Source organism: Anomaloglossus baeobatrachus, chromosome 12 (genome assembly GCF_048569485.1).
Source record: "Anomaloglossus baeobatrachus isolate aAnoBae1 chromosome 12, aAnoBae1.hap1, whole genome shotgun sequence".
Taxonomy (NCBI): Eukaryota; Metazoa; Chordata; class Amphibia; order Anura; family Aromobatidae; genus Anomaloglossus; species Anomaloglossus baeobatrachus.
Window position 1 is genome coordinate 43,509,012 of NC_134364.1, and position 18,397 is coordinate 43,527,408.

General features: G+C 46.0%; 2 protein-coding genes across 3 annotated transcripts in view; one reads left to right on the top strand and one right to left on the bottom strand.

The window, feature by feature from the left end:
* The window catches only part of TRMT5 (tRNA methyltransferase 5), a 68,996-nt gene extending 59,461 nt beyond the window's left edge, over positions 1-9,535 (top strand). For both annotated transcript variants that reach the window (XM_075330505.1, XM_075330504.1), the window contains 3 exons: positions 296-420; positions 4,855-5,500; positions 9,363-9,535. In XM_075330505.1, coding sequence (XP_075186620.1) covers positions 296-420; positions 4,855-5,500; positions 9,363-9,430 — 839 coding nt within the window. In that variant the 3' untranslated portion in view covers positions 9,431-9,535. The remainder of the gene's footprint in view (positions 1-295; positions 421-4,854; positions 5,501-9,362) is intronic.
* A 2,400-nt stretch (positions 9,536-11,935) lies between these two features.
* MNAT1 (MNAT1 component of CDK activating kinase) overlaps positions 11,936-18,397 on the bottom strand; it is a 191,496-nt gene continuing 185,034 nt past the window's right edge. The window contains exon 8 of the mRNA XM_075331260.1: positions 11,936-12,341. Within this exon, the coding sequence (XP_075187375.1) occupies positions 12,221-12,341 (121 nt within the window). The 3' untranslated portion in view covers positions 11,936-12,220. The remainder of the gene's footprint in view (positions 12,342-18,397) is intronic.

Sequence of the window (18,397 nt, forward strand, 5' to 3'; positions counted from 1 at the left end):
TGGACATGACATATCTTAATCTCATACTCTATGTCGCCACTGTAAAATGCAGCAGATTTTCCGCAAGGGAATAGGCAACCAAAAGTCTGCTACACGGGAACATCATTTCACTGCCATTTGGGAGGGAAAAGGGGGATCTATGATGGCTACGGACTGTCCTGATATCACAGGACAGATCCATCCTCGGCTGTAAATAAACGGCTTATGTGAGACCGGCCAGAGGTAATGTGCCTGATAGGCGACAAGAATCACAAACATTCACTGACCAAAATGTCTTCTTTATTCCCGTTCTCAGGTCAGGTTTTATTGGATAAGAATCCGGGTCTCACCTCTGTTGTCAACAAAACAAACACCATTGACTCCACTTACAGGAACTTCCAGATGGAGGTGTTGGCCGGAGAGGACAATATGATGACGAAGGTGAGCGACCGCCTGCAATTCTCATTCTTTAGTCCCCTGAACCTCATTAATATTTGGTAAATGTGCAACCGGCGATCGTCCCACAGCCGTCACCACACTGCGGGAAGAGCTAGTGGGGATTTCCGGATTATCTGAGAAGATTTATTTTAATTTTTGCCATAAAATATTGCTGTAAATAAAGACCTAATTCTGTTATTCATATTTTACCCCCATTGATAGTATGATAAACATGAGGACCAGAATGATAGACAGGCGTGACACTACGGAAGCAAATGTGCTCTGCATAGGTCCCTCTGCTACTGTGACACTACGGAAGCAAATGTGCTCTGCATAGGTCCCTCTGCTACTGTGACACTACGGAATCAAATGTGCTCTGCATAGCTCCCTCTGCTACTGTGACACTACGGAATCAAATGTGCTCTGCGTAGGTCCCTCTGCTACTGTGACACTACGGAATCAAATGTGCTCTGCATAGGTCCCTCTGCTACTATGACACTACGGAATCAAATGTGCTCTGCATAGGTCCCTCTGCTACTGTGACACTACGGAATCAAATGTGCTCTGCATAGGTCCCTCTGCTACTATGACACTACGGAATCAAATGTGCTCTGCATAGGTCCCTCTGCTACTGTGACACTACGGAATCAAATGTGCTCTGCATAGGTCCCTCTGCTACTGTGACACTACGGAATCAAATGTGCTCTGCATAGGTCCCTCTGCTACTGTGACACTACGGAATCAAATGTGCTCTGCATAGCTCCCTCTGCTACTGTGACACTACGGAATCAAATGTGCTCTGCATAGCTCCCTCTGCTACTGTGACACTACGGAATCAAATGTGCTCTGCATAGGTCCCTCTGCTGCTGTTAGCGGCACATGGAATCAAAGGGTTTGGGAAAGTGAATGCTACACGTTTTATAATATTAAACACTGGAAGATAATGGCCATCAAAGTAAAGAAGACGCCGAGGGGTTGCGGGTAGCAAGCCCTCGGTGGGTATATTCTTAAAAGAGCATAGAAAAAACCGGAGAAAGAAGAACAAAACCAAAATATATGATAGTGAAAATATAAATATTTTTATTTTTAAGTGAAAAAAAAAGGAGAGTACATGGACCAGTAGGTCAAAGACAAACATTAATGGGATGTCAAAAAAGTCATCAACTGCACAATTTATACAATGGCAATAAAAGGACCCCTCTCCTGCGCGAAGCGACCCAAGGTGGTAGGGAAAAAGGGTGGGGACAAATCTAGTGAAGGGGAGTAGAATGTGCGGGGGGAAAGCACGTTCAAAATCTGATAGCGACTGCAGTAATAGAGCACATGGATCGACTAAAAATAGCTGTAGAAAATTTGGATAGATGTTTCTCCATGTAAAGGCTGAAGGATCGGTCCATGTGCTAAGGTAACCGATGGGGTGTTCCCATTGTACAGAACTCTGTCAGTGCAGAAACAATAGACTATTGTATTCAGGAACAAACACCCCAGGGGTTATCTTATCTAAAATGTGCAGAAAAAAATGCACATCCTAAGTCTGGAGGCGGCTACAATACCGAGGCACATGGACTGGTGTTTATATAAACAGCCACAGTAAGATAAGTATTTCACCATGTGAAGGCTGGATAGTCAGTCCATGTGTCAGGGTAGTCGGTGTGTGTTAGAATGGGGCTGTGTAAGCCGTACATCCAGATAGGATGTACTCACCGCATTATTTACAGCGCTATAAAGCAGAGTGGTAAATTAGTAAAGAGGAGGTATGAAACCTCAATGATTACCTGTTGGAAGGTGAAGGGTCGCCAGGGGCAGGAGAGGGGACCTCCCCAACGATCGTTTCGCTATGGGAGCGCTTTTTCCAGGGGCAGTTCCCCTGGAAAAAGCGCTCCCATAGCGAAACGATCGTTGGGGAGGTCCCCTCTCCTGCCCCTGGCGACCCTTCACCTTCCAACAGGTAATCATTGAGGTTTCATACCTCCTCTTTACTAATTTACCACTCTGCTTTATAGCGCTGTAAATAATGCGGTGAGTACATCCTATCTGGATGTACGGCTTACACAGCCCCATTCTAACACACACCGACTACCCTGACACATGGACTGACTATCCAGCCTTCACATGGTGAAATACTTATCTTACTGTGGCTGTTTATATAAACACCAGTCCATGTGCCTCGGTATTGTAGCCGCCTCCAGACTTAGGATGTGCATTTTTTTCTGCACATTTTAGATAAGATAACCCCTGGGGTGTTTGTTCCTGAATACAATAGTCTATTGTTTCTGCACTGACAGAGTTCTGTACAATGGGAACACCCCATCGGTTACCTTAGCACATGGACCGATCCTTCAGCCTTTACATGGAGAAACATCTATCCAAATTTTCTACAGCTATTTTTAGTCGATCCATGTGCTCTATTACTGCAGTCGCTATCAGATTTTGAACGTGCTTTCCCCCCGCACATTCTACTCCCCTTCACTAGATTTGTCCCCACCCTTTTTCCCTACCACCTTGGGTCGCTTCGCGCAGGAGAGGGGTCCTTTTATTGCCATTGTATAAATTGTGCAGTTGATGACTTTTTTGACATCCCATTAATGTTTGTCTTTGACCTACTGGTCCATGTACTCTCCTTTTTTTTTCACTTAAAAATAAAAATATTTATATTTTCACTATCATATATTTTGGTTTTGTTCTTCTTTCTCCGGTTTTTTCTACGTTTTATAATATTCAGTATTTATTTTTACAGCTTCCTCCATCCCCATTCACATGTGAGATTTTTTTCTGTCAAGGATCCATTAGTCTATAGGCTTTTTCACCTGGTTTACAAAAACAAAATTATAGACATGGCCAATTTTGATCCAATTTACAGATCAAACTCTCCCATTCCCCCTAAAAAAGCACATTGATAGCAATTTTGTTGCATCCATGTGCTGCTCCTTTTTCATTAAAGGGAATCTGTCACCAGGTTTTTTGCCTCCTAATCTGAGAGCAGCGTAATGTAGAGGCAGAAATCCAGCAATGTGTCACTTACTGAGTTGCTTAGTATAGTTTTGATAAAATCACTGTTTAATCAGCAGGAGATTATCATTACAGGACTACTTGGAGTGCTGCAGGTAGTCCAGCATATTCATAAGCTCTGTATAACTGCTAGATCTGCAGCAGAGAAAACAGTGATGTTATCAAAATGACAGCAAACAGCTCAGTAAGTGACACATTGCTGGAATCAGGGTCTCTGTCTCTACATGATCTTGCTCTCAGATGGAAAGCAAAAACCTGGTGACAGATTCCCTTTAAATGTAACCTATCAGGCCCCCTCTGCCCTCCAACCCAGCAGCATATACATCTGTATGCCAAAATCTCCTGCCCTGTATAATGTTATTTACTAAAATCACGTTATGCCCATAGGGGCATGGATAACATGGAAAGAGGGCTGACTAGTCTGTGGAACTAACGCCGCTGCTACTATTCCAGGCCCTACTTAGTATAGGGACAGCGAGATTTCTACTTTTATTAAACATTCATATTGGTGAATAGTGTTATACAGGGCTGGTTGGGGAGGGAATTTGGGCACATAAGGATCAATGCTGCGGTGTTGGAGGACCTGACTGGTTACCTTTTTTAGTTGTTACTTGAAGTTTGGGAAACCTCCAACAGTTTATATTTTCTAATAAAAGAATAATATAATAATAATATTTATTCATTTATATAGCGCTGTTTATTCCACAGCACTTTACATACATTGGTTGAAAAACAGATGACATGCAGACAATAAAAACGGACACCCAGACCAAAAGCAGATCGAGGCCATTGATGAAAATCACTTTTTATATTTATTTTTTCTGCATGCGGGGAGGGGGGGGTAACCCTGACATGAATCCGGCTTTAATCACCCACTATGTTGCCGTATGTGATGGACAGAGCAGCTGCAGGTCCCTGAGCCCGGTGTGAATGCAGCAGCCTATTGGGCATATACGATACTGTCACATTTGGGGCAGGAGACCCGCAGCCGGTCCGCTCATCGGTGCGTACATAGGTCGGATTCACACATCGGTGAGTTACGTCTGAGTGTCCGGATTTAGCTTTACTGGGTGTAGGATAACAATGGCCTCATTATTTTACAAAATTGATGTAATGTGCCACAAGTTACCTCTTCCCAAACTGTACATCATCTCCCAGATGCAATGGATTCAGACATGAACGTCCTCACATTAGGGTTTCAAGCATTTCTTTTTTATTTATACCGAGTCCAATAGAAAGTGGATCTGAATAAAGGCTCAGGTGCGGATCACCCAGGACAGGCAGTAGGTTCACCATGCACTGTGGACGGTATCCAGCTAATGGCTTCCTACATTGTACAGGGGGTATAGGGTAGTGCCCACTATTATGTACATTTTGTTACAGTCTTGTATCCAGTTGTTTTAGCTTTATACCATTTCATCATTCCAGACGAAAGAGAACGGCTTCACTTATGAATTTGACTTCTCCAAAGTCTACTGGAACTCCCGACTCTCTACAGAACACAACCGGATCACCGGCTTCCTGAAGAGCGGGGATCTGGTGTTTGATGTCTTTGCTGGAGTGGGGCCGTTCGCTATTCCTGCCGCTAAGAAAAGTTGTATAGTTTACGCCAATGATTTAAACCCAGAGTCGTACAGATGGCTCGTACATAACTGCAAACTCAATAAAGTGGACAGAAAGGTGCAGGCCTTTAACATCGACGGGCGGGAGTTTATCAGGACTGTGGTCAAGGAGGAACTTTCAAAGTACAGCAAGGCCTCAATGGATGGGAAAAAGAGGCTTCACATCGTGATGAACTTGCCGGCATTGGCTCTAGAATTTCTCGATGCCTTCAGACACCTCCTTCCCGAGCAGCCGCACAGCGAGATCCCTCTGCCGACTGTGCACTGCTATGGCTTCTCCAAAGACGATGACCCAGAGAAAGAAGTAAAAGCCCGAGCGGAGGAGATGTTAGGAGCCACACTGGAGAGCTGCTCCATTCATCTCGTAAGAAAGGTTGCCCCCAACAAGGAGATGATGTGCATCAGCTTTCAGTTACCTGCGGAGGTTCTTTATGGAAGACAAATGAATGAAGGTGAGTTGTAGTCACAGTCGGTGTGTAGCCGGGCTCTGCACTCATTCTCATGATGATACTGTAAAAGTGCAAACTGGTTTTCGGCTTCGAGCACACAGGCTATCCTGGCTCTGTACAAAATCTAATATAGGCCCAGTCACACTAAACAACTTACCAGCGATCCCTTCAATGATACAACCTGATAGGGATCGCTGGTAAGTTGCTAGGAGGTCGCTGGTGAGATGTCACACTAAGCGATGCTCCAGCGATCCCACCAGCAACCTGACCTGGCAGGGATCGCTGGAGCGTCGCTACACGGGTTGCTGGTGAGCGGTCACACAGGCAGATATCACCAGCAACCAGTGACCAGCCCCCAGCGCCGCGTGGAAGCGATGCTGCGCTTGGTAACTAAGGTAAATATCGGGTAACCAACCCAATATTTACCTTTGGTTACCAGTGCACACCGCTTAGCGCTGGCTCCCTGCACACCTAGCCACAGTACACATCGGGTTAATCACCCGATGTGTACTCTGCTACGTGTGCAGGCAGCAGGAGCCGGCTTCTGCGGCCGCTGGTAACCACAGTAAACATCGGGTAACCAAGAAGCCCTTACCTTGGTTACCCGATATTTACCTTCGTTACCAGCGTCCGCCGCTCTCAGCTGCCAGTGTCGGCTCCCTGTTCCCTGCACTCCCTAGCTACAGTACACATGGGGTTAATTACCCGATGTGTACTGCAGCTACGTGTGCAGAGGGCAGGGAGCCGGCACTGACAGCTGAGAGCGGCGGACGCTGGTAACGAAGGTAAATATCGGGTAACCAAGGAAAGGGCTTCTTGGTTACCCGATGTTTACTGTGGTTACCAGCGGCCGCAGAAGCCGGCTCCTGCTGCCTGCACATTCAGTTGTTGCTCTGTCGCTGTCACACACAGCGATCTGTGCTTCACAGCGGGACAGCAACAACTAAAAAATGGCCCAGGACATTCAGCAACAACCAACGACCTCACAGCAGGGGCCAGGTTGTTGCTGGATGTCACACACAGCAACATCGCTAGCAACATCGCTGCTACGTCACAAAAGTTGTTTAGCAGTGATGTTGCTAGCGATGTTGCTTATCTGCCTTACCCTAATTGTCTGTGTCTGTGGGACCAACATAATGAAAAGATAAGTGATTAGTTTAATCTTTTAGAGTATAATACAGCTATATGAAATAGGAGCTGGGAGTTCCCTTGTGAACTTTAGCTGGGACATAAAAATTAATACATATCTGTTGGATTTTTGTCCTGGCTAAGGATTGTATGCACTACATGCATTGTTCATGGGAACACTGTTGCTCTATTGATGCCTACCTGCAATCATACAGCGGGACAATTATTTTTGTTCTTGAGCCCTGACAGAGTATATATTTGTCTTTAACATCCGATATATTGAATGACTGTGTGTAATGTATAGTGATTAATTTTGTCTATCCACTCCTGCAGAACCCTAGACAGATAAGGGGAAACGCGTTGGGTGGTTTTCTAAAATTTTTGGTAGGAATAAGTTATAAAAATATAGGACGATTGGCTGTTGTGTCCCTCTGATGTAATTGTATTGGACAGATACTTATTTGAATATTTGTGTTGGAGTATCACACATTTAATCATCTTTTGTCATTTCCGACTAGATAATTTGGTGTTTTTGATCCTAGATTGTTTATCACTTTATCTCCCAATAGGGACTAATAGGGTCATTAGGTAAAAGTAGACGGTGAGTGGGGGCGCCAATTGTGCAGGTAATAGGGCGCCGACCGCAGACGCAAGGTACGGGCAGTCATAGGGCTCATTAGGGTCAGCCCCTTTGTGTGTTGTTTTCTTATTTAATGTATTGGATGTGGGGTTTCCCCTCCTTTTAACCTTACTAGTAAATTCTAAGTTTTAGGAGATTTTTGTTTGATATACCTTATGTACTTCTATATGTATACATTTTCACCTTTTGACAATAGAAATGTTTGCAGCAAATTCTTAAAGTGAACCTGATAGGTCCAATATGCACCCAGTATGATGAGCAGTTCTGGGTGTATATTGCTAATCCCTGTATACACTAGCATAGATAAAGAGATCTATAGAAAAAGTATTTCTAAAGATCCTCTGTGATATGCTAATGAGGCCAGGGACTAGTCCCAGGGTGTTTCTATGCTCATTCCGCTCTGTTAGCACGCCCACAGGGGTGTACTAACATGCTATTCAATGCCCAGTGTCATCGGTGGTGATGTGTCTACCTGTGTCGGTTGTCACCATTTCAGAACACTAGATTTAGGGTCATGCGCACTATGAAGCCGGGTGTACGCGTCCCAGCTTCAGAGAGGTTTAGTGCGTATAACTGGAATTGCTGGGACTTCTGATCATACACACTGACACTAAACCTGGCGTCTGAGGTGGTGACAATGGACACATGTACACGTGTCACCACCGATGGCAATGGGCATTGAATAGTATGTTAGCACACTACCATGCTAAGAGGATTGAATGAGCGCATGAAATAACACCCTTGTGACTAGTCCCTGGCCTCATTAGCATATCAAAGGATTTTTGAAAATACTTTTTCTAAAGATCCCTTTTATCTATGCTACTAGCTACAGGGACAGTTAGGCAGGGATTAGGCCCGTTTCACACATCCGGCATATCGCCGGATCCGGCACGCATGCGGTACAGTTACATTCAATTTCAGTGGAAGCGCGACGCCATGCGGTTGTATGCATCACGCACAACCGCATTTGTCCACATGGTGTCGCGCTTCCACTGTAAATGAATCTACTGTACTGTGTGCGTGCCGGATCTGGCATCCGGTGAAATGCCGGATGTGTGAAACGGGCCTTAGCAATATGCACCCGGAACTGCTCGTGGTCCTCGGAACATATTGCACCTGACAGGTTCCCTTTAATGTGCACATACGCTTTAACTACTCCACTATTGTGGGTATGTTCCCGCAGGAGTTCTCCACAGTGGCAGAAAACGTTCAGGGTTTTGCAGCAGATGACAAGCGTTGTACTGCAGCAGCAGCAGCGTGGACGTGACGTTGTAAGAATCTGCGTTGCAGATTTACGATCCACATCTTAGATTTTGTTGAGCGTCTCACAATGCTGTTACTGTAATAAGCTGCTGATTACCATCTTGAAATAAAAGCTGCCTCGTATCCAGTCTATGGAAGCTTACGGCTCTTGGGGAGTGACGTTGGGGCACACTGGACTACAGTGCACAGGCCTTTACCCTTTCTTAGTATTAGGTCGGCCTCACACTTGCAATTGCAAAATTGGTCCGATTCTCATGCCTGAGAGTAGGATGAGATCTGTCCGAGTGTTGATCCGTGTGGAATGCAATTGCAAGGAGTGTCTATGATCTTTCTCATGATAGTAGTCTGTGAGCAATCCACCATCAATCCCGTATGTGATCCGTTTTTTTCGCAGTCATTACGGGTCATGTGCAGGAGCATTTCCAGTGTTCTCTGCTACATGATAGAATTGTATTTAGAAGATCGGATGTCACTAGTATGGTCTGTGTGCCCGTCCGTGTGACATCCGTTTTTTTTCTCGCACCCATAGACTTGCATTGGAGAGACTCGCACGATAAACTCTAGAACTCGTAGCATGCTGCGATTTTTTTTTTTTTCTTTTTTCTCAGTCCGATTTGGACTGAGAGAGAAAAAAAAAAGCATATCGGAGCTGCCTCATTGATTTACATTGGTTTGAGTGCAGTGAGATTTTACCGCATTGCACTCGTCGTGCGAGTTAGTCACAAGTGTGACGCCGGCCTTATACGCTGACTCCAGTCTCGGTATCTGAGCTCATCTCGGGGTCGTCCTTCCTTGTATTTAATCCAACATAATCTTGTTTTGTTTTGTTTCCAGGAGAACCGGTCCCAAAACGCCCCCGGACAGAGGAAGACAGCAGTGTGGACAATGGGGCTGAAGTATAGATTCTTAACTCGAAGGTTTTTAGTTTTATTTTTTCTTTTCCTACCAGATAAGTAAAAGCCCAGGGGCTCATGGTACCTTTTAATAAAATAATGAATAACCAAATACCATTTAGTTCACTGGACCTTTTATTCCTATCGTGTGCCGTAAATGTCTGATAGATGTGCTCCTTGCACCTAGCGACCAACAGTCTAGTCACGCTCCACCACATGTGCGTGGCTCTCTTCATTCATTCATTTCAATGTGAGTTACAAATATTGCTACACACCTTTGCTTGTTCATTTTAGTCTCATCATCCTCCAGTTTGGCCATTGTTTAGTGAAGCAGTCACCAGTTGTTTGCTATGAAATCTGTGAGCATTGTAATGTAGAGACAGAGACCCTGATTCAAGGGATGTTACTTATTAGGCTGTGTGATAGTTTCCATATAATCTGTGTTTTGTCATTACAGGACTAGGGGGTACTTCTCACATAGCGAGATCGCTGCTCAGTCACAGGTTTTGTGACGTACCAGTGACCTCATCAGCGATCTCTCTGTGTATGACACTAAGCAGCGGCCTGGCCCCTGCTGTGAAATCACTGATCGTTACACACTGCTCTGGTTCAATTTTTGCTCGTTGGTCTTCCGCTGCGCAGCACACATCGGCATGTTTGACGGCGGGAGAACAACGAGCACCGACTGTGTGTAAGCAGCGTACGCTGGTAACCAGGGTAAATTATCGAGTAACTAAGCAAAGTGCTTTGCTTGGTTACCCAATATTTACCCTGGTTACCAGCGCTGGCTCCCTGCACACGTAGCCAGGGTATATATCAGGTAACTAAGCAAAGTGCTTTGCTTGGTTACCAGCAACACCGCTTACAGGTTGCCATTGCTGGCTCCCTGCACATGTAGCCAGGGTAAATATCGGGTAAGTAAGCAAAGTGCTTTGCTTAGTAACCCGATGTGTACCCTAGCTACGTATACAGGGGGCCAGCGCTGGCAGCCTGTAAGCGGTGTATGCTGGTAACCAGGGTAAATATCGGGTAACCAAGCAAAGCGCTTTACTTGGTTACCCGATATTTACCCTGGTTACCAAGCGCAGCATCGTTACAGGAGTTGCTGGTGGCTGGTCGGTGGTGTGATCTGCCTGATTGATAGCTCACCAGCGACCATGTAGCGACGCACCAACGATCTCTGCCAGGTCGGATCGCTGGTGCGTTGCTATGTGTGACCCCAGCCTAGGTCTCATATACATGCCACCTAATCTGTGTAACCCGACCCCTGATTGATGGCTTCAGCTGCTAATCAGTGGAGTGGGTGTTGCTATACACAGCTCAATATATCAAGCACTGCTATATTTAGAGGAGAGAAAATAGTGATTCTATCACAACTGCACACAGAAGCCTAGTAAGTGACATCACTGGAATCAGGGTCTTAACCCTACATCATGTTGCTCTCAGATTACATAGCAAAAACCTGGCATAAGTTATTGCAGTCAGAAGAGTAGTATTATAGAGGGGGGGGTGTGAATTTATTTGTATGACCCTGTACAGAGGCCATACCAGTAATATCTGGCCCTGGTAAAAGCCCTGAGGACCACCTCTCTGGGCTCCCAACCTGCAACTACACATTACTGACATGGCCACTCTGCCGACTCTACTTATCCGGCTTTTCGCCGGTTTGACGGATGTGGCGCACGTCTGTACAGTATGATACAGTACAGTGGCAGCGTCGCAACTTCCGGGTCACATGACAGCATGTGACCTGCGCTGCCAGTGTCCTGTATACACACTACTGGCGTGCCCCGTATTAGTCAAACCGGCGAAAAGCTGGATATGTGTACCCTGCCTAATTGATTTGCACCATCTCCAATCTTAATGGGAACTGGTCATGTCTTAAAACGCTATTAACGTGATCGTATGGTGTTAATCTGCAGGTTAATAGCGTTTGAAATCTGCCCGTTGCCTGCACATAGAACTGGCACTGGCCCCATGACTGAAACTGGGACGCTGACTGGAGGATTAAAGTTCTTTCCCTCCTGGCAGCAAGGTTCAATGAATGGACAGCGGCGGCTATAACTGGCCCTGTACAGGCTTCAAACGCTATTAACCTGCAGATTAGCCCATATCTGCAGGTTAATAGCATTCTTACACATGACTGGTTCCTCGTGTCTTAGCAGCTATAGCATATAGAATGGATTCTCACATGCACAGTAGTCTAGAGAGAAATATTACATGTTGGCTATAATGCGGTGGTTTTACCCTGCGGTTCATTAGCTGTTGCAGCGCTCGGCGTCTCAGCGTGCCGCATTGAGCGCTGTAGTTTAGCATCATCTGGAAAACCACAGGTTAGAAACCGCTGCACTCGGATGAGGGACACAGCCGGAAACCTGCGCTGCACATTGACCGCTGAAGCCCCCTTTTCATACATGTGCCCCTCCGTGTTTACACACAGCTACACTCTGAATTATTCCACAGCAATATTTATTTAAAGGAAAAATCCTCGTAGAAAACGGAAAACCACAAAACTAATAAAACTTGGCTTTATTTAAAGATAAACAGAAAATTTACAACTTCTTAAGAGAAATCCCTGATATAAATGGAATTATTCATGGCTTCCATCAGACGAGGACTTGTTGTTTCAGTTGCGCTCAGCTGTGCCATAAGAGCAAGAAAAAAAAAACCTCCAAAACAAAAACATTCCCCCGAAACACAGCTGTCTTTATTAAAGTGCCCGCGGCCGAGGGACGGTGCAGATGGCCATCATTTCACCAGATTGGCTTGTGTGAGAGGCTGGTCCAGGGCCAGTGGACGCTAACGTGGCATCCAGAACAGCCCACTGAAGGCGTCCTGCAGGGCCCGGTGGCAGGCGAGGGAGGAAGTATAGCCCCCGGCCAGATCCTGTGGGGAGGCAGCCCGTACATGGTTTAGATACCTAGAACAAAGGAGAACATTGTTTTAGCTGGTAAATATATGAATGAAATGCTAATTCCGGTTCCCAGCGCCGTCCATATGGAGGTGATTCACAGGCCGCCCCTACTGTGGCCGTACAGAAATATGGTTCAGGTTTACATCACAATCAGCTTCTGGGGAAGCATCCCATACATACAACTGATTAAAAGCCCATTAGGCTACTGGTTCTGCTGTGATTGGTAACACGTTGGCGCGGCAGAGCTGGGGGGAGTCATTACCATTGCTTCATACGACAAACAGACCTACAATGTGTGCGATTCTTTCTGGGGTAGCACCAAGAAACCGAAAACAGATGCAATTCTGGCAGGAGACTGGGAGGAAAAAGAAAACACAGGACCACCAGTAAAACACCTCGGATGGTTTAATACTGTGCTGATGCCACCATGCTTGGAAAGGGGCATCCCAAACAGGAATTGGGGTTATGATGTGTTAATACTCCTGTGGTTATACGGCTTCACCTGTGTTTCACTTGGCCACCGCCGAGATCCTGCATGCGAATTTCAGCTGCCTGTAACTTGCGCAGACTGATACAGATACAGCGGATACATATAATCCCTCCACCTGACGGCGTAACAAAAACATCCAGACAACAGTGCAAAGGAAGATTAGAAAATACCAGCAAGTATCTAACTGGCGACTGTGAGGAACCGAAACACCCCCCACCAAGTATTACAGTCCCAGCAGTGTGGAGAAAATGTTATGTAAACTGACCTGTGCTCACAAGCCCCAGCAACTCCACATATCGCACCCCATAACGAGCCCTAGCAAGAGAAGAGCCGGTACCAAAGAATAAAAGCCAAAATTTATTAGTATATAGAATTAAAAAGGCAAGATAAAGAGTAGTGAAAGTGCATTTTGCACTACAAAAACGACAGCACAAAAAGGAGCAGCAACCAAGGTATAGAGACCTTCTTTGCTGCTCCTTTTTCTGTCATTTTCGTGCAAAACGCACTTTCATTACCGTTTATCTTGCCTTTTTAATTCTATATACTAATACATTTTGGATTTTATTCTTTGGTATCGGTTATTCTCTTGATAGGGCTTGTTATTGATATTTAATAGCCATTCTTTCATTTATACAGTGTGTCCACCCATATTCTGTCCACTGCCATTAGCTTGAGAACGGCAGCAGCTATAGGAATAGAAGTGGTGTCTAGGTATAGTAAAGTAGCCATGCGCTACGCAAATGAAACCACCTGGTGGAAATCAATGGAGTTAGCATTTTTATCTCAAACGGAACGAGAGAGAAAAAAAAGTGAATGCCAAAGCTGTAGGGCATCATCAATTCAATACGAATCGACACCTTGCATACAGAAATGCTATGATTAGAACCTGTAAAACTCATAAGGCTGTGGACGTGAAGTGATACCTCATGGAGACCTTCCTACAAGTCATTGGGTATGGTGGCTGTGGGAGTGGCCTCCACGCTCACCTGACCTGACCCCATTGGACTTCTTTCTGTGAGGTCACATCAAACAGCAGGTGTATGCGACCCCCTCCACCAACATTGCAGGTCCTACGACGACGTATCACAGATGCTTGTGCAAACGTGTCACCTACCATATTGCACAGCGTGCAGCAAGATGCAGTATGCTGTGCAGAGTCCAGACGTGCATTGCAGCTGACGGGGGCCACTTTGAGCATCAAAGTTAAATGAGCGCCATATGCGTGACCAGCATTCAATGTTTTGGGGGGTCATGGGTTTCATATCATAGCATTTCTGTATGCAAGGTGTCGATTCGTATTGAATTGATGATGCCCTACAATTTTTTAATTCACTTTTTTTTCTCTATCTCGTTCCGTTTTCGAGATAAAAATTCTAACTCCGTTGTTTTCCACCAGGTGGCGCTATAGGTGGTTTCATTGCATAGCACATGGCTACTTTACTATACCTAGACACCAATGCCTATAGCTGCCGCCGTTCTCAAGTTAATGGCGGTGGACAGGATATGGGTGGACACACTGTATAATTGTGAGATATGGGTGGTGCATTATCACTACTGGATATAAGTTCCTAATATCGCTCTTGTTGACACACATTGGGTGTTAATTTAATGTCTCACCTCATGTAGGAAAGTCACAGCACTCCTGCTACAAATGTTACACTGTGTTGGAGTCAGAGGCGCCTGATTCATTTAAAGACACATGCCTCTTAAATGAATCAGGAGCGTCTGAGCAGGGGTGTGCGCCTCTGTGCACCACATCTGAAATGTTACTCCAGTGATGGACTAGAGTAAAAATCTTTGTCATAAGGAAAGCCATGAACTCTGAGTTGGGGCATGCACCACCTGCTCTGGCATAGCTGGAAGAAATTGGCGTAAACACCAAAAGTTGCAACTTTTCAAAACAATTTGTCAGAAATCTGGTGAAAGTGCTTTGATGAATCTGGGCCTTAGGCTTTATTCACACCTGAGTATCTTGCTACTGTATAAAGCTACATGCATACGTGAATTTGATAAGGATTTTCTGCATCAAAATCCAGACATATTAGAGAATCTTTGTTGAGAATTCCACTTATTGAATTGCAAAGGTAAAGTCCACAATGTGTACATGAAACTTTTTTAAAATCTCTTAACTTATCTGCTGCTATGGGAGTTTCCCACATAATATATGCACAGAGTATAAGTGCCCTTAAAGGGGTTACTTGGCCTTCAGATACAGTCAAGGTCTGTGACTGCAGACTTGTAGATCCTCACATTGCGCACGCTGCACGCTATGATGATTCTCCAGTGCCAGGTGCGCGACTGCAAGTCTGTAATCTGCATACATGTTGTGGCGTGCTAACTAGATGGCCGCAGCCTCGCTCAATACAAGTGCAATGAGTGAGGCCGGATACAGTCTAGTTAAAATGTGGCCAGAAGTATGAAAGTTGCATACTTGTCACATGACTGCCCGCACCCGGTGCTGGAAAATCCTTCCAGTGCAAGCTAGGTAGTGACTGCAGACTTGTAGGCTAAGGCCAGAGAACCCCTTTATAACTAAAACCAGGAGTGGGTCCAAAAATGTCCATTGTAGTTTTTATCAATTCATGCACCGCTCACCCCGGTACAGAATGTGTGAATAAGGCCTTATTCATGCGTCACCCAGCTTCACCGGTACAGGAGCTGCAGTTCTACTCCCGCTCCAACAAAGCGCATCATTCACCCACCGAGATAATAAATACGTTTACTTCTTAAAGCTTAGGTAGTGCAGCAACAACCAGATTATATGTCTTACATTACATCTTGTAATGGCTGACAAGCAAACCGAGAATAGCAAGAACAGGACTACTGCTTAGCATTGCACTACCCACCGGTCACTGTCTTCAGCCGCTTCCAGCATCACGTGACTGCATTTGTCACTTGCGGAATTGAAGGGTCTTCTGTGTAAAGTGGAGGTCACTTTTTATATTTTATCCATGGAACTCTGAGACTAACCTCTGAGTCTCATAAACTTACATTGAGAAACAGACAGCGACTGGTAAGTACTATAATACTCTCTACTCATTACTATTTGCTGTTAGATGGGCGAAAAAACAAAAACCAGAATGCACCCTTATACTAAGCAGATAATCATATAGGAGACCTGCGAGCACAAAGGCACCGATTCTTCATATAGGAGACCTGCGAGCACAAAGGCCCCGACTCTTCATATAGGAGACCTGCGAGCACAAAGGCCCCGATTCTTCATATAGGAGACCTGCGTGCACAAAGGCCCCGATTCTTCATATAGGAGATCTGCGAGCACAAAGGCCCCGACTCTTCATATAGGAGATCTGCGAGCACAAAGGCCCCGATTCTTCATATAGGAGACCTGCGAGCACAAAGGCACCGATTCTTCATATAGGAGACCTGCGAGCACAAAGGCCCCGACTCTTCATATAGGAGACCTGCGAGCACAAAGGCCCCGATTCTTCATATAGGAGACCTGCGTGCACAAAGGCCCCGATTCTTCATATAGGAGACCTGCGAGCACAAAGGCCCCGACTCTTCATATAGGAGATCTGCGAGCACAAAGGCCCCGATTCTTCATATAGGAGACCTGCGAGCACAAAGGCCCCGACTCTTCATATAGGAGACCTGCGAGCACAAAGGCCCCGACTCTTCATATAGGAGAACTGCGAGCACAAAGGCCCCGACTCTTCATATAGGAGATCTGCGAGCACAAAGGCCCCGACTCTTCATATAGGAGAACTGCGAGCACAAAGGCCCCGACTCTTCATATAGGAGACCTGCGAGCACAAAGGCCCCGATTCTTCATATAGGAGATCTGCGAGCACAAAGGCCCCGATTCTTCATATAGGAGAACTGCGAGCACAAAGGCCCCGACTCTTCATATAGGAGACCTGCGAGCACAAAGGCTCCGATTCTTCATATAGGAGACCTGCGAGCACAAAGGCCCCGATTCTTCATATAGGAGAACTGCGAGCACAAAGGCCCCGACTCTTCATATAGGAGACCTGCGAGCACAAAGGCCCCGATTCTTCATATAGGAGACCTGCGAGCACAAAGGCCCCGATTCTTCATATAGGAGACCTGCGAGCACAAAGGCCCCGACTCTTCATATAGGAGACCTGCGTGCACAAAGGCCCCGACTCTTCATATAGGAGACCTGCGAGCACAAAGGCCCCGATTCTTCATATAGGAGACCTGCGAGCACAAAGGCCCCGACTCTTCATATAGGAGACCTGCATGCACAAAGGCACCGATTCTTCATATAGGAGACCTGCGTGCACAAAGGCACCGATTCTTCATATAGGAGACCTGCGTGCACAAAGGCCCCGATTCTTCATATAGGAGACCTGCGAGCACAAAGGCCCCGATTCTTCATATAGGAGACCTGCGAGCACAAAGGCCCCGATTCTTCATATAGAAGACCTGCGAGCACAAAGGCCCCGACTCTTCATATAGGAGACCTGCGAGCACAAAGGCCCCGATTCTTCATATAGGAGACCTGCGAGCACAAAGGCACCGATTTTTCATATAGGAGACCTGCGAGCACAAAGGCCCCGATTCTTCATATAGGAGACCTGCGTGCACAAAGGCCCCGATTCTTCATATAGGAGACCTGCGAGCACAAAGGCCCCGATTCTTCATATAGGAGACCTGCGTGCACAAAAGGCACCGATTCTTCATATAAGAGACCTGCGAGCACAAAGGCCCCGATTCTTCATATAGGAGACCTGTGTGCACAAAGGCACCGATTCTTCATATAGGAGACCTGCGTGCACAAAGGCCCCGATTCTTCATATAGGAGACCTGTGTGCACAAAGGCACCGATTCTTCATATAGGAGACCTGCGAGCACAAAGGCCCCGATTCTTCATATAGGAGACCTGCGTGCACAAAGGCCCCGATTCTTCATATAGGAGACCTGTGTGCACAAAGGCACCGATTCTTCATATAGGAGACCTGCGAGCACAAAGGCCCCGACTCTTCATATAGGAGACCTGCGAGCACAAAGGCACCGATTCTTCATATAGGAGATCTGCGAGCACAAAGGCACAGATTCTTCATATAGGAGATCTGCGAGCACAAAGGCACAGATTCTTCATATAGGAGACCTGCGAGCACAAAGGCCCCGACTCTTCATATAGGAGACCTGCATGCACAAAGGCACCGATTCTTCATATAGGAGACCTGCGTGCACAAAGGCACCGATTCTTCATATAGGAGACCTGCGAGCACAAAGGCCCCGATTCTTCATATAGGAGACCTGCGAGCACAAAGGCCCCGATTCTTCATATAGGAGACCTGTGAGCACAAAGGCCCCGATTCTTCACAATGATTACTCCAGAATTCTGGCATTGATTGCTTTGAAAAGTCATAAAAATGTGCACCTTTTGGAGTTTTTTTTCCACACGAGACGCGACTCTTCTTTTGTGTAACATCATCTTTGCGTCGTGACATCAAATCAGGCCCACTAATGAAAAGAAGAGCCACAGACGCCGGCAGCAGGAGGTCCGCAGGGTACTGCAATTAACCTACGCCTAATGCCTGTAGTGCGCATTGGCCACCTTCCTGCCTATTGGTCATGCCTA